Source organism: Leucopleurus acutus (assembly GCF_964270905.1).
Source record: "Leucopleurus acutus genome assembly, chromosome: 8".
NCBI classification, from domain to species: Eukaryota; Metazoa; Chordata; class Mammalia; order Artiodactyla; family Delphinidae; genus Leucopleurus; species Leucopleurus acutus.
The window spans coordinates 13,919,963-13,934,717 of NC_139151.1; the positions used below are offsets into that span (position 1 = coordinate 13,919,963).

The 14,755-nt window shown below is 57.8% G+C and overlaps 1 protein-coding gene across 1 annotated transcript in view; it reads left to right on the forward strand.

Moving 5' to 3' along the window:
• Nucleotides 1-1,386: 1,386 nt before the first annotated feature.
• NECTIN1 (nectin cell adhesion molecule 1) overlaps nt 1,387-14,755 on the forward strand; it is a 68,228-nt gene continuing 54,859 nt past the window's right edge. The window contains exon 1 of the mRNA XM_082844053.1: nt 1,387-2,123. Coding sequence (XP_082700179.1) covers nt 2,045-2,123 — 79 coding nt within the window. The 5' untranslated portion in view covers nt 1,387-2,044. The remainder of the gene's footprint in view (nt 2,124-14,755) is intronic.

A 14,755-nucleotide genomic window follows, 5' to 3' on the forward strand; every position in this document is an offset into this window, starting at 1 on the left:
TACATTTTGGGCTTTGGGCTTTTGGGGTTTGGTACAAAGAAAGCCCAATTACATTTTTTACATTTACATAAATGTAAAAGATGGATGTATGAGTGTGAATGTTCACATGAGCACTTTAGTCTACAGGCTTCAGCAGGAAACCAACAGACACTCCAGGACCAGATCCCAAATAGTGGGAAAGCGGTGTCCTCCTTGCCCATCCTCTTTCTGCTCGCCCTACTCCCAGGAACTAGAAGTTACATTTTATCAGGAATGGGCCACTCCCCCTCTGCTCCTGCCTGCTGGGCAAAGGGCAGCAATGGGCAAAGGGAGCACTGTCTGGTCAGGCGTCCGGGAAGAACTTGCTTCTCCTTAGTGGGAAACTCTTTCTGTCTGTCTCCTCTTGAGGGAGAGGATGGGGTCCGGAGGGAAGGAACAGAGAGCAGGCGCCCGGGCTGCCAAGGGCCCAGAGGGCCCAGCAGCCTTGGCAGGAAGCCAACCACACCCGGATGTGGTGGGTGGTGAATGGGATGGGGCGGAGAGTCCCTGCCTTGCCGCGGACACTGGCTGGGTCCCTTTCGCGGGTATCCTGCAAATCGCTCAAAACAGAGGTTCCACAAAGGGGGCAGAGCAAGATTTCTTGCTCTACTTAGGGAGGGGAGGGGGCTTCAGTTTTTGGAAAAGGAACTCCTGAAGGGAGCGTGTATTAGAAAAGACCAGAAACCTCAGCGGCCCCATGTCACCCACGAATGCCCACCACCGACTTCCCTGGCAGCTTCCGGAGGATCCCCCCGCATAGCTGCCTCTCCATTTAGTGTTCAGGTGATGCAGAGAAGCAGGAGCTTCTGGGCTCTAATCCGAACCCTGCCACTTTCTGCTCATGCCCCTGGGCGAGCCGCCTTGCCCTTCTTTGGGCCTTTGTTTCCTCATCTGTAAAGTGGGGCCAGGGTTGGAGGAGAGGGCCTGGAGAAGACCTTTCGCCTCGGACACTGCTGGATCCTGGTTTCTCCGTGCTGCACGCCCGCTCCTCCACAGCCCCGCCTCCACCCAGTCCTAACTCCACCCCCACCGAGCGGCTTCTCCCCTGACGCCGGCCGCTAGGGGTCACTGCCTCCCTTTGTCAGCGACGGAGGAGGGCGGCTAGCCCTTCGGCCCCCTCCCCGGCGGAAAGGCGACCGAAGGGGCATCTCCCGAGCAGTGGGCCTGAGCGCGACCCCACGGCCCTTGCTAGGGATCCGCCTCTGCCAGGGGCCGGAAGGTGTGCGCGGCGGGGCGGAGGCCGGGGCCGAGCGCGGGCCGCGCGTGGGAGCCAGGAGGGGGTTAACGCTAACCCCTCCCCTTCGGGCTGACATCACGGGGAGAGCGGCTGAGAGGCTGGAGCTCGGCGAGTGAGAGAAAGAGAGGGAGAGGAGCGAGCGCGGCTCGACTCGGTGCCCGGGCAGCTCCACATTGTTGCGGATCGCCGGGACCCGGCAGAGCGAGCAGCTGCGGCGCTGCGGGGACGCGGCGCCCCGGATCGCTCTCCTCGCCTGGAGCCGCACCGCCCGATCGGCTGGGCCGCCGAGCCGCGCGCCCTCCGCCTGGGCCCCGAGCCCACCGCGCCGCCCGCCCGCCGCCCTCGCTCGTCCCGCCGCCCTCGGAGGACGGCCGCCCATGGACGCCTTCAAGTTGGAGCCGAGCGGGAGGGTGTGAGCGCGCCGGGGGCCGGGAGCCCGCGCCGGGCAGCCGGGCGCGCCGGGGGTGGGTCCCTCTCCCCAGCCCGGCTCTGCGTGGAAGAAGAGGGCGGGGACCGGCGCGGGGAGGAGAGCGGAGGAGGAGAAGGGGGCATGACTCGTGCAACTTGCGGCGGGCATCTGCCGAGCCTCTGAGCCGGCGGCCGCCCGGGCCCCGGATTGCGTCCGCGCCGATCCCACCCAGCCCACCCCGCCCCGGCCGACGGCTGAGGTTGACCTGGATCTTCAGAGCGCCCGCCTGCCTGCAGGGATCGCCTTCGTCTTCCGGGCTGCTTTCTGGAGCGCGAGGAGCGCTCTCCTCGCGGCCCCTCTCGCCGGACCCCCGGCCCCCGATGGCTCGGATGGGGCTTGCGGGCGCCGCTGGACTCTGGTGGGGACTCGCTCTCGGCTTGACCGCCTTCTTCCTCCCAGGTAAGCACATTCCGCCTCTGCCTTTCCCTTCCACACCCCCCCCCCCCAATCCAGTGCCTCCCCCGGGGCTGGGAGCTGGATGGCAGGCACGTCTGGGTTGTAGGGAGTGAAAGGAGCCAGAAAAGTTGGGTCACGGCTTAGGTAAGGGGGTAACGGGTGGCACGGCGGAGAAAGAGAGGTTGAGCAGCCGAACAGCCTGCCCTGCAGGGAAGCAGTAGGATGCACATCTCTGTGTAGCAAGAAAGCACTTTCTCCGCGCAGTTTTTCACACAAAAATAATAATATGTAATAGCGTTCTATTTATTCAATAACCAGCTCTCAGCTCCGGAAGCAGTTTGCAAACACTTCATGTTACATAAATGCAAAATAATCACCGTCTCGGGGTACGAGACAACAGCCCCAGGGGGAGGGCGTCAGTCTCGGATCTGGTGGGCTGCAGGGCTTGGCGGATAGCAGGGGGGCTTCGTTTCTTCTACCAGCCCCTTTGCCAGATGGTTTCGGGCGCTGCCGCACCGCGTCGCCCCACCACCGACGCGGAGAGCCCGCTCCTGCGGCAGGGCTCACCTGCGGCTCCTTAACCCGGAGGCTGAGGCCCCGGCGGCGCGAGATCGCAACCTCCCCGCCTTGCGCAGGGCTGGGCTTCGCCTCGGAACTGCAATCGCAGTTTGGGGGGGCTCTCCCCGCAGGAGGCACCGCGGGCTTCGTGCCAGCCAGGTAGCTGCGTGACCCACTTTCCCGAGGGTGCCCCGCGTGTCCTTCCTTGAGATGCTGGCGGCCGAGGGGTTAACGCGACGCCCGACCCCGGGGGTGGCCCGCGGTGGCCCCTCTGACGGATGGGGTGGGGGCGGAGGCTGGGACTGGCCCGGGCGTTTTGTGCTGGGGAATGAACTGGAAAATGCGTTTAGGAGGCAAATCCGACCGAGTCCCCTCGCCTGGATTTAACCCTTTGTGTCCCTGGGGAAGCTGCCTGGCTCCCACGGTGGCTGGGGACACCGCGCGCCAGTCGGGGCTGGCTGGTGGAGTGGGGGAGGGGTTTGGGGGAGTTCCTCCAGGTTTCGTGAAGGAAACCTGAGACTACCTCCCGCGCTAGCTAGATGGGGGGCTTGGGAAGGAGGCTGGGCAGAGTGGGGGCTTGGCTGGAGCACGTGGCCCCGGCCTTAGGTGGCAAAATAAGGGGTCGAAGTACAGAGAAACTGGCTCCGCGTGGGGCGAGAATGTTGGGTCTCGGCTGTGCCCGCAGCTCCGCGGAGGAGGTACGTGCGGTGTTGCAGACTCGGAGGGCTGTCTGTTATCTGAGGGCCAGCCACGTTGTGTGTTTTGCGGGGCTGGCCTGCACTTCTGGGAGGGAGGAACCTGGCCGCATTCACTTTTGTACCCCGTCCGCCACCAGCTCGCTGCCAGGGCTCCGAAAATGCCTCGGAGTGGCCGATGGCGGAGAAAATGGTTTGTGAAAGTCCGCACCACGGTGCCCCCGGCCCTGCAGCCTGGGGGGCGCTGCCCTGCTAGGTGTGCGGGGTAAGGGTAAGTTCCTGGGCACACAGGTGTCACTGCCCATTTCAAAGAGGCATGGTTGAGTCCCTCCACGCAGCAGGGTGGCGGTGAGAATAAGAGGTCTTTACCTTTCCCTGGACCTCCTGGGAAGCCAGCAGGAGATGCTAGAAGCTCAGGCTCTAACACTTGTCCGACACCGGGGTTTGGGCTTCCGGGAACCCTTCAATCCCATATTACCCACACCCAGTACTCAGCAAAAGGACAGCTTTCCTGAGGCCTGTGTGGACCAGCAAACTAGGGGTTAACCTAATCCTGGGTCAGACAAAGAGCGGGAAGGCTTGGGGAGGGGACGTTCACTGCCCCCCCCACTCTCCCCTCCTTTTGTTACTCTCTTCCCCAGCTTTGTGGTGCTGTGCTTGGTAGTTCATTCCTTCTTTGGGGGGCTGGAGGCCTGCCCTGCTTCCTCCCACTCAGGAAGTGGGGGCAGGGAGGTGACACTGTCACCTGGCTCAAGTGTAGACACTCCTCCCACCAAAAATCCAGATTGAGGGGGTGGGACGCAGAGAAGGAACCACACAGCTCAGACAGGCAGCTAATACGCCTCCTTGATTGATCGTAATTGTCATGACTGGGTAGCGTCAGTCAGCGGGGCAGCCAGAGTTCCCCGACCCGAGAGCCTCCTCTACCCGGTGCCTGTGGCCCTGGTGCCTCTGTGAGGGGAGGAAGGTGGATGTGGTAGTGCCCACACGACACTTGGACAGAGGCTGGTGGGCCCAGAAGTTGCCCTCCCACACCCCGTTTACCATCACCCTCAGGCACCCTCCTGATTGTCCGCTGCTGCTTCTCTCTGGGGACTTGGCAGCCTGATGCTCCTTTCTGGGTTCTCCTAGGCTATGGCAGGGGGCGTGGAGGGTGGAGGAGAGGAGCCTGGTGGGGGGGGAGCCCCCCCGGGCTGTGTGTGGTGGCCCACAGACTTCAAAACACTCCAAATCCGGCTCTTGATGTGTAAGCACAGAAGTATATTTTCAACAACACAGACTTTACCGGGCAGGGTGGTGAAGCCCCACATGCCTCTGAGATGAATCTGTTCACTCAGAGGACAGGGCCAGTGGGGCACAGGGGCTGCATCCCAGAGGGACAGGAGGAGCCCGGGAGAGGAAGCAGAGAACCTGTCTTAGAAGCAGGTGCGCTGAGCTGGTGTCCCACCTACACCACACCCTCCCTAATTGGCTTCCCCAAACCTTTTGTCTGGAAAGAGAACACACGCCCCAGGTGTCACGCACACCCTCGGAAGACCTGTCGGGGCCGCAGCACCCCTTCTCTGCAGGCTATGCAGAGCTCGCTGTCATGGTGGTTTCCTTCGAAACCTGGGGTGTCAGGACTGTTGGGTTATTCTCCTCTCTCCCCATCGCTCACAGACAGTAGTGTGCTCTGGCTTGCTGGGCAGGACGTTATGGCAAAACCAATCCTGCTGGCCTGGGGTTTGCAGTGCCGGTAAGCAGGAATGCCAGTGCCCATTTCGGAGGCAGCGCTGTGGAATGTCTCAGACTCAGATTCAAGGCCGAATCGTCAAGGCTGGAAGGGAGGAGGAGATATGGCCGAGCCTGGGCCCAGCACCCTGGGCTGAGTGGTCTAGAAAGTGTCTCTGAGCCTGACTCTGTGTTTACGGGACAGGCCGCCCCTTGTCGCCTGATACTGGCCTGGACTCTGATATCCATTCCCTTCTCGGCCGCTCAGCTTTGCACAATGAATCCACCTCGTTGGCCTGACCCGGGACCCAGTTGTACACTGCCAGGATGGTCTCCGGCCAGAACCCTAATGCTGACGGCTGAGCAAGTGGGCCAGGCTGGGGAGGGTGGGGGGCAGGGGGGCAGCCCCAGTTGCTGTGCCTATGATACTGCCATTGTTTAGCAGCTGACTAATGTTCATTGTTCAGCACAAACAGAAAATACCCAGGGGAGGTGTGAATATACCTTCAATTTTCCTGATTGTATCTTTCCTGGTTAACCTGGTAAACTGAATGGCTCCTACCTGCTGGGGGAGACAGTGAGGGTGTCTGTATACTCACCTGTTACGCTGATGTTTTTTTTTTACCTTTGAATGTTAGCCAGTGAGCCAGGCTAGAAGGGCCATCAGCCAGCTGTGGGGCGTAGGCTGTAACATTTTTGACAATCTGCCTATGGCCTCACCTTCAGTATAGAGTGGGTGCACACACACATGTGCAAGACTGTGTGTGCATGTGTTGGTCATCTACAATTTACTGTGCATGTGCAGACCCATGGGGACTAGGACGAGGAGGTGTGTGCACTGGGATCTAGGGGTCACCATGGTGCAGGGGCCATAAATACACATCAAATATATATTCACATGCAATTGATTTCTTATGGCTTTCCAACTAGGATTTTGTGAGTGGCCGTGAGGCTTGGTAACACCTGTGTTTATGTCAGAGTGTCAGTGAGGGTGACTTTGGAGGAGACCTAAGATTTGCCCTTAGCCAGCTCCTTCCAAGATGAGCTGTCATATCCTTTGGGGTTGGGAAGCCTGGACACTGCCTTATTTTTCTGCTCTGCCCTTGGCCTTAGACTGGGCCACTGCATCCTCACAGGGAGATGCTCACCTGGAGAGACTTTCCGCTGCTTCTCAGGATTCCTGGACGGCTGGGAGGGGCCACAAGAAATAGAGTTTCAGCTACTATTTTGGCATCTTTGCTTCCTGCATGAATATTTGGGGAAAAGGATCAGCTGGAGAAAGGGGATGTACTCTGGGCATTTAAAAAGGAGCTCTTGAGTCGTGGGCTGTGAAAAGCCCTGCTGAGCCATATGTGTGCCCAGGTTGGCAACATACATGTACCTGGAAGCATCCCAGTTCATTCAGCAGAAAGCAGGAGCCCCCTTGTTGAAAAGGCAAGCGGGGATGAGGGGCAAGGAGTGGGGAAGAGGCCAGTCCTGGGATCCCAGGACCCTGTGCCCGAGTCCAGCTGGTAAATGTTTCTGCCCCATGATGCCCGGCCCTCTCCATAGAGACCAGGTCTGCGGAGCCAGCAGCAGATGTGCTGGCTGGGGCAGGAGGTAACTTAAGATCTGAGCAGGGATCACCTTGCACAGGGAAAGCCCTGAGCTGGAGATAACACCCCTTAGTCCGGTTAACCCTTTAAGCTCTGGATTCTCTTGTGCTGTTTGGAGCTGGGAAATGGGGAGAGGGAAAAGATAGGAGAAAACACATCAAACCTAATATCTGAACACTGACAAGGAGAGATGAACTCAGTGCAACAGGAGAGACCCAAGAAGGACACAAAGAAGGTCTTCCTGACAGCAGACTGTAGGCTCTTCAGGGCAATGGATAATCCCAAGGTTTATTCTGGGGTAGCAGAGGGGCAATGCTTATGTATTCTCAGGGACTCATGGGATCTGTGCCTTTCACAGTCTTCTGCGGTAGAGTAGCAGTGGTCCCGGGCCCCAGTCAAGAGGGAGCAGCAGATAGCTCAGTTCCTCTTCCCACAACCTGGAGATCACCCCACCTTGGCCACCCAGCAGAGACAGCAAAGCAAGGCCAGCTGGACTGGATTTGAATCCCATCTCCACCAATTGCCAGTTGAGTGGACTTGGTTAAGTTGCTTTGTAGGCCTCAGTTTTCCCATCTGTAAAATGGGTTTCTGCTGATACAGCTTTCAAAGGAGGTTTGTGAAGATTAGATCGACAGTAATGTATGAAAAGTGCTTAGTGCATTGCCAGGCATGTGATAAATGTTCAGTAGAGGTAGCTGCTCTTATTCCCTACACCTTTCCTCTGAGTGGTCCTGGACCCCACTGTGTCTGCCAGCTGGGCAGTGCCGACTTCACAGTCCCTTGAGAAAGAACCACTCAGCTGCCTGCCCACTGCTGACCTCTCTTCCCCACCTGGAAATGATGGCAAAGGCTGCAGCAGCCCTGGGGGACTCAGGTGGCCTGGTTGGCTGCAGGCACCTACCTGAGCCCAGCCCTGGTGGTCATGTATGGCACGAGCAGCAGGTGCTGTGCACCTTTGCTCTGCAGCCTGTCACCGAGCGCTCTCCCCTGCACCTGCCTCACTCCCTGGCTGGGGCCCAGCTGGGCACCATGGCCCATCTGGAGTGCTGGCTGGGGCAGCAGCCTGAGGCTGGCATGGAGGGCCTGGGACTCAGCCCCTGCAAACTTCCACACTTTGGAGAAGAGTGGGCCACAGGACCCTTTCCCAGCAGTCCACGGTACCGGCTCTTCAGGCAAGATGGTACAGTCCGAGAGGTAGAAAATCTGTCCTGGGGTCATGCCCTTCTCACTGGCAGAAAGTCCTTTTGGTTTCTCCAGCTGAAGGCTCAGTCCTTTCACCAATAATAATAAAGATGTTTGTGACAGTCTTTTCAGTTCATAGTTTCAGCTGATCCTCTCAGTGACCCCATGTGAAGGGTATCAGTAGCTCTCCCATTTTACAGATGAGAAAAGTGAGGTGTAGGTTTAGTACCTTGCTGACCATTTCATGCCAGTGTAGCCAAATTAGATTTCAAGTCTTCTGACTCCAAATTCAGCAGATGAGGAAGATGAGATGGGCTGGGCTGGACAGATGCGGAAGAGGCTGAACCAGGCCACGAGAGAATGTGTCCGGTGAGGTGGTCATTCACTTTGCCAGCAACCACCAGCTTACACTCTCCCCGACAACAAGCAGAGCATGGCGGCTCCCTGGAGAAATGAGGGATAAGTTAAGGATCTAGGTTGGAGGGTGGCCCAGCTGGAGCTGACCACAGAGCCCAGGTTGGCACAGAGCACAAGATGCCCAACAACAGAACAGCTTGGGGGAGGGGGCATGTCAAGGGGAGCATGTCCTTTCAGATGCTAGAGCACCACTCCCGGGGATCTGACCTGAGACGTGGGCACGGCCCCTGAGGTGTAAGCACAGAGCCTCCGGGCACAGGCAGGCACACAGCCAGCGTGTGGGCCTGGCCCGGGGCAGAGCGGTGCTCAGCCAGCATTGTGGACTTGACTGGAACAGTGGAGGGGGTGGGGCGGGGATTTGGTAGGCAGAGTCGATTCCCTCTCCTAGGCTATCCCCCACCTCTCTCTGGTCCACGCAGACCCCAATTTCATTGCCAGTTTATGAGGAGTCTCATTACCAAGCCACAGAAAATAAAACCCGCCTGGCCACTCTGGCCCGGATCTCATTAGAGGACATTAGTTCCGCTGGCTTGGTGGCTCCGTTGGGACACAGCTGCAGGCGTGGCCCAGGCAGCAAAACAGGCCAATGGCCATGGGCACAAGCATGTCCCATTGGGAGTTCGAGTTTGATCTGTGGGCCTAAGCAGGGTCCTCCTTCCCCACCCACACCCGCACATTCCTGGAATGCATGTTCCCCAAAGCTGGGAACATGGAGTCCCTCCTGCCCACTTGGACCCTCAGTTCTGCTCCCCACCTTAAGGAGGCAAGGACACAGCTCCCTCCAGGGCTATGCATAGGAGTCCGCCTTCTCTGAGAAACTCAGCAGATCATTGTCATTCTATAGAAGAGGGCACAGGGGACAGCACGCCCACCCCCACACACAGATCTGAGAGACACGTCCTAGCAGCAGAGGTGGAGTCTGGAGCCTTCCACACGGCCTTGGCCTGAATCTTAGCCCATCTTTCTGTCCAAAAGGTGGGGGTAGAGACCTGGAGACCCCATGTGAGAAGCATTTTTCATTCCCTATAGATGCAGTTTCACCAGCTGACAGCCTCCACAGGGGCTTCCTGGCCCCTCTCCTCTCCCCAAGGTGGAGTGACTTGCCCACAGTCGCTGTGATGGAGCCCTGGTTCCATCTTGGGGTTCTTCCCACCAAAGACGGGATTCTTTCTTTCTTAGCAGATTCTGGTGTCTGTTGCCAGCCAGCCCCTCTGTCTGTGCCCTCCCCCTCTGCTTTATCTTTCTTCCCCCGCAGACCAGCCAGTCACCGCCATACCACCAGGGCTCAGTGAACGTAGCCATGAAAAACAAGACGAGGGCAAAGAAAACCGTTCCCCTTCTTGCGGCCTCGGTCTTGTAGAGGAAGGGGAGTGCCAGGCCGGAGTAATTGGTTCTTAGCGCACACGGGCTCACTTGGTGTGCTCCCCGCGGGGGTCACACAGGCCAGCCCACACTTCAGCACGTGAGCGCCCGCCAAATCAGTCAGCGGAGGTGGGAGCGCCAAGCTGTTTGGGAAGACATCGGCAAGTCAGCCCTGCTCTGGAGAAACGGGGGCTGGAGATCTATGCCAGCCCCTGATGCTCCCCTGTAAGGCTTGTCTGGAATTCGAGCCCCAAGTGGGATTGGTGGGCTGACTCCATGGGCTCCATTCCCTGACCCCTGAGCAGCGCCCCAGGTATCCCCTCCGTCACTCCTGGTCTCTCCTGGGCAAATGCTGTCAGCTGCTGGGACAAAGGAAGTAGACGAGGTGCCACAGAGCCGAGCCAGCCTTGCCGCCACTTGACCCACTTGACGTGGATCCCACCGCAGGAGGGGCTGGTGGCAGTGTCCTCATTCGGGGACTCCTGCAGCAGCCCCTGGCTCACCTCCATCCCCAACTCCTGGCTCTCTGGCTCCAAACTGCCTACACTGCTTCTTGGATGAATATACCTAAAACGTGCCTGAGAAGGATACTCACACGCCCAGAAGCATTTGACGGCTGCCCCCTCTCTGGCTCAGCTCCCACCACCTCTCCGGGCATGGCAGGCCCAGCCAGCCACACACCTCATGCTTTCCCACCTCAGTGCCTTTACACGTGCTGTTCCCCCCAAATCGCCCTTATTTCCCATATCCAAAAACTGAGGTCGAGAGCTACTCTTATCTTGAAGCCCCCAGCTGGAGATAACCTCTCTCACTCAAAGCCCTCACCTCCCGTCCCCAGCACCTCATCCATGCCACCCAAGGCAATAACCACTCTGCATCTTGCTATAGTTATTTGGGCCTGGGATTTATCTTCATAAGACTGAGAGCTCCAAAAGGACAGGGCCCATTGTTGATAGAGCTTGGAATCCCTAGGGCCTTGCACAGGGTTGGCCACACCATGGGCTATCTGATAGCACTGTAGTAGGTGGATACATCATTGCATAGTACATGCTAAGTGGATATGTCGTTGCTTGTTTGGACAGTGATGATGATAACAATAACAGCAAACTGTTATCAAGAGTTTTTAGACCCTCAGACACTGTTGTAAACATCTTACGTGTAATAACTTATTCGGTGTCTTTAACATATGAACAAAGGAGACCTGAGCAGAGGTTAGGTAACTCACCTCTGGTCACATAGCTAGTAAGTGGCAGAGGCAGGATTCAGGTCCAGTGTCCATGATCCTACCACTTGGCTAAGCTGCCTCTCTTCTGGGTGATGGAAGAAGACAGCTTACTAAGCCTGGAGTAACACAGGACCTTGCCTCAAGAATGCCCATCCCCCGGGCTTCCCTGGTGGCGCAGTGGTTGAGAGTCTGCCTGCCGATGCAGGGGACACGGGTTCGTGCCCCGGTCTGGGAGGATCCCGCATGCCACGGAGCGGCTGGGCCCGTGAGCCATGGCCGCTGAGCCTGCGCGTCCGGAGCCTGTGCTCCGCAGCGGGAGAGGCCACAACAGTGAGAGGCCCACGTACCGCAAAAAAAAAAAAAACAAAAAAAAACAAAGAATGCCCAACCCCGCTGCGTAGCATCTTATAGCCTACCCTCCTGCTCCCTTTGCTGGTGCAGGAATGACCTGGGGCCTCCCTGGAGCATTGGGGAGTCATTAGTGCTTATCATCAGGGAGTTTCGGCTGTGGTTACTACTTATCCTTCGGATACCTTACAAGTACTAAAAGTACAGTTGTTACATTCCTGGTATATCCTGCCACCGTCACCGTTGTGTCTTGGGAGTATTAACGTGCCTGTGCTAGAGGGAAATGTCTTGACATTATTGCTCTTTCATCCCCTGGGCCTTTGAGCATCACTGATGCCGTTTCGGGGCCTCCCACCATGTTTCACTGTGAGACTAGAGGCAGGTGTAATAGCTCCTCTCAGAGAATCTGCCTGGAACTGCCACCAGCAGGTGTTCCCAGGCTGGCCCCAGATCCTGGGTGGGTCCACAGCTCAGCAAACTGATCCTATGCCAGGGCCTGTCCTAAGCTTCCGGAAGGTTCCCGTCCCTCTTGCCCTCACCCAGAGATCCCAAAAGATGGCAAGGGAGGTGGCCCCTACCTGGGGAGAGGGGCAGGGAGAGGATTTAGGGTGTTCACATGTGCCAGCTGCTTTGATCTCCTGGAATGAAAGGGCCTGGTGCTTCCTGTACCACGGGCAGGTTCAAGACAGGGAGCGGGGGACAGAGGCATTGGCCGCCTTGCAGCTGAGGTATCGAACTGTCCCAAGAAGGAGGATCGTGGAAGCGGAAAAATCAAAACCCTTTCCCAGTGTTGTGGTCACGGACCAAGAGTGGACTCCAGATGGCTCACGTGTGATCGTCCTCTCGAGGGTCACCTGGGGCCAGTGCTCCTCCAGCACTCCCTGACCCTGCGGATTACCACGGGTGCTCAGGCCTCACAAACTCCCTTGCTTAATTAGGAAGGTAACTCAGCTGCAAAACAGTCATCTGATATGTTTCGACGCCAAAGAGAAATTCCTCCTAGACCCTCTGCTGTTCTAGATTATCCATGCTCCGTTAGTTTGAATTACGGTGCAACTTCTGTGGCCCAGACACAGGCCAGAGCTATGCGATCGGTTCCTGGAGCTGGAATCCTCCCGGCACCCGGGAAGTACTTGGAAGCATAGGAGGAAGGAGGGCTTAAGACCCATCTGCCCTCCATGCAAACCTAAGGATTGCCTTGTCAGCACAAAGGAGCCAGCTCTGCCCAGAGCCTGCCTGCCCTGGAGCCTGCGATGCCCACGGGTGCTTTTGAGTCAAGCCACTTTCGTGCCTTCTAGGCCAGGCCTCCTTTGAGGGTTTTAAGTCAATGGCAGAAGCTTCTACAGCGGCTTCTGGGTAAAACTTGGAGCAGAGGCAGGGACGGGCTTCTCCTTGCGTGTGAATAAGATCGGAGTGGAGCAGCCACACTGCACTGGATTATTTTATTATGATCGCCCACCTCCCCCATCCCCAAACCATCCTGATCTCATTGGCCTAGACTGCTGCATATCTCAGAATGATGGATGGGCTGCCTCTCCCTTCCCAGGCAGGGTGGCCGGCCCTGCTACCGAGACACCTCCTCCCCAGCCCCTTCCCAGATTTATTCCCTGTGTTTACGGTGCCCGGAGAGTAATCAGTGTCCTGGGCCGGCTGCGCACCCTGATTATCTCTGCTCGGTTGATGGATGAGGCTTTGGGGAACTTAGATGACAACCCCCTGCCCCTGCTCCCCTGTGCCCTCCCCTGCCTGGGCCTCAGCACCCTTCCCAACCTTCGACGCCTCCCAGGAGTCAGATAACAGGCCTCTGGGCTGGAACCGAAGGAGCGGGTAGTCGTGGAGGAGGAGAGGTGACGGTCTTTGGCCCCCCACCTCTCAGCACTGCTGTGGGGTAACTGGAAAGGGTCTCTGTGGCTCCCCCTTCCCTCCAGGGAGCCTGGGACAGCGGGCAGACAGTGCCACCAGCTAGCTTCTCTGCAAGTCAGCCCCCCCCCACACACACACACACAGCCCAGCTCTGCTCAGAAGCACCCTTCCCAGAAAACAGCTCCATTATCCTCTCCCATCTCCCATCACTCCATTACTCCTACCCCCTCGGCACTTGTGTACACAGTTTGCACTGTAATGATAATTTGTGCTGGTTTATGTGTTTCTTTACAAGTGTTTTTATGTCCTCTGTGTGTGTATGAGAGAGGTTTATGGTTTGTGTGTGTATGTGTGTGCCCATGCATGAGGTCACGTGCTCTGTGCGTGTGTGTCTCTGCTCCTGATCACACTCTGATTGCCATCTTCTCCCCCCGTGGAGGTGGGGGGCTCTCACCCAGCTCCCTGCGGGGAGGGCAGAGTCTGGATCCTGGGGGGTGAGGGGAAGAGTAGGGAGAGGTAGGCAATCAAAGATGATGGCTGTCGAGGCAGGGGCTGCACTGTCCCCCAGCCACCAGTCAGAGAATGCAGAAGGTCAATCTTAGATAACTGTTTTGTCTATAGGATCACAAACAACTGGTTTGACTATATTTTTCCCAGCAAATTGACTGAACCAACTGTTTGTTTTGGAGCCAAGCGGTCTCTGCCTTTTATTACTTACATGTGGCCGTGTATATACCTATGTCTTGTGTTCTCCAGACTTGAGTTCCCGTCACTGGAAAATGGGGATGTGATACTGGGAGGTTTAGAAGTGGTAAAGAATGCGTGTGGCCACGTGGTGTGATTAGCACGGTGCCTGGTACAGAGCGAGTCTTCACACCACTTGGCTGTTATGAGCTACTGCCCGCCTGGGGACCCCAGGTCTAGAGGAAGGTCACTTCCCAGAGGCTGGGAAGCCAGGCCCAGGAGCCCTCCCAGCACTTCATGACCCGCTGGGTGGGGTATCCCTCAGCAGGGCTCCTGTGACCTCCATGGTGATGAACTCAGGAAGAGTCAGGCGCTCAGGCCCCTGGTCTCCTGGAAAACCACCCCCCTGCCCAGATGGTCACCTGGAAAGGTGCCTGGTGACCCCTGGAGCCATCCTGTGCTCCCTTCTTAAAGGGTAGTTAGAAGCAAGAGTTACATGCCCTCGACCAAGGTACCCCAGGTGCAGGAGTCCGGCTGCCCCCAGGGCCCGATGCCAGCCCTTATGGGACTCCCACTGCCCTGGGTGTGTGGTGGGAGAGGGGTGGTAGGCCCATTCCTGAACCCACTCAACCCCGTGTGCACTGATGCCTCCAGAACAGCATGGGACAGCACCAGCGCTCTGACCTCACACACAGCAGGTGACACCTCAGAGTGCCACCTCTGCATACCTGTAAGACAGTGGCCTGGCTGGGAGACGGAGAGGAGGAGCTGGGGCCTCATGAGGTAATTGCCTAAGCCCATCACTCTCCCTAAACCCTCCCTGCTGGGACATGAAGAGGCGGGGGTGACTATTAAAGGCGGGTTATACATCTGAGCCCACCTGTCCCCTCCCAGCCCCAGGTCTGGGAAGAGCCTCCCAGCCGGGCCCTCAGCTGAGGATACCTCCTGCCTTGCAGGTGAAGGTGGGGAGGAACAGAAGAGTAAGTCGCAGAACCT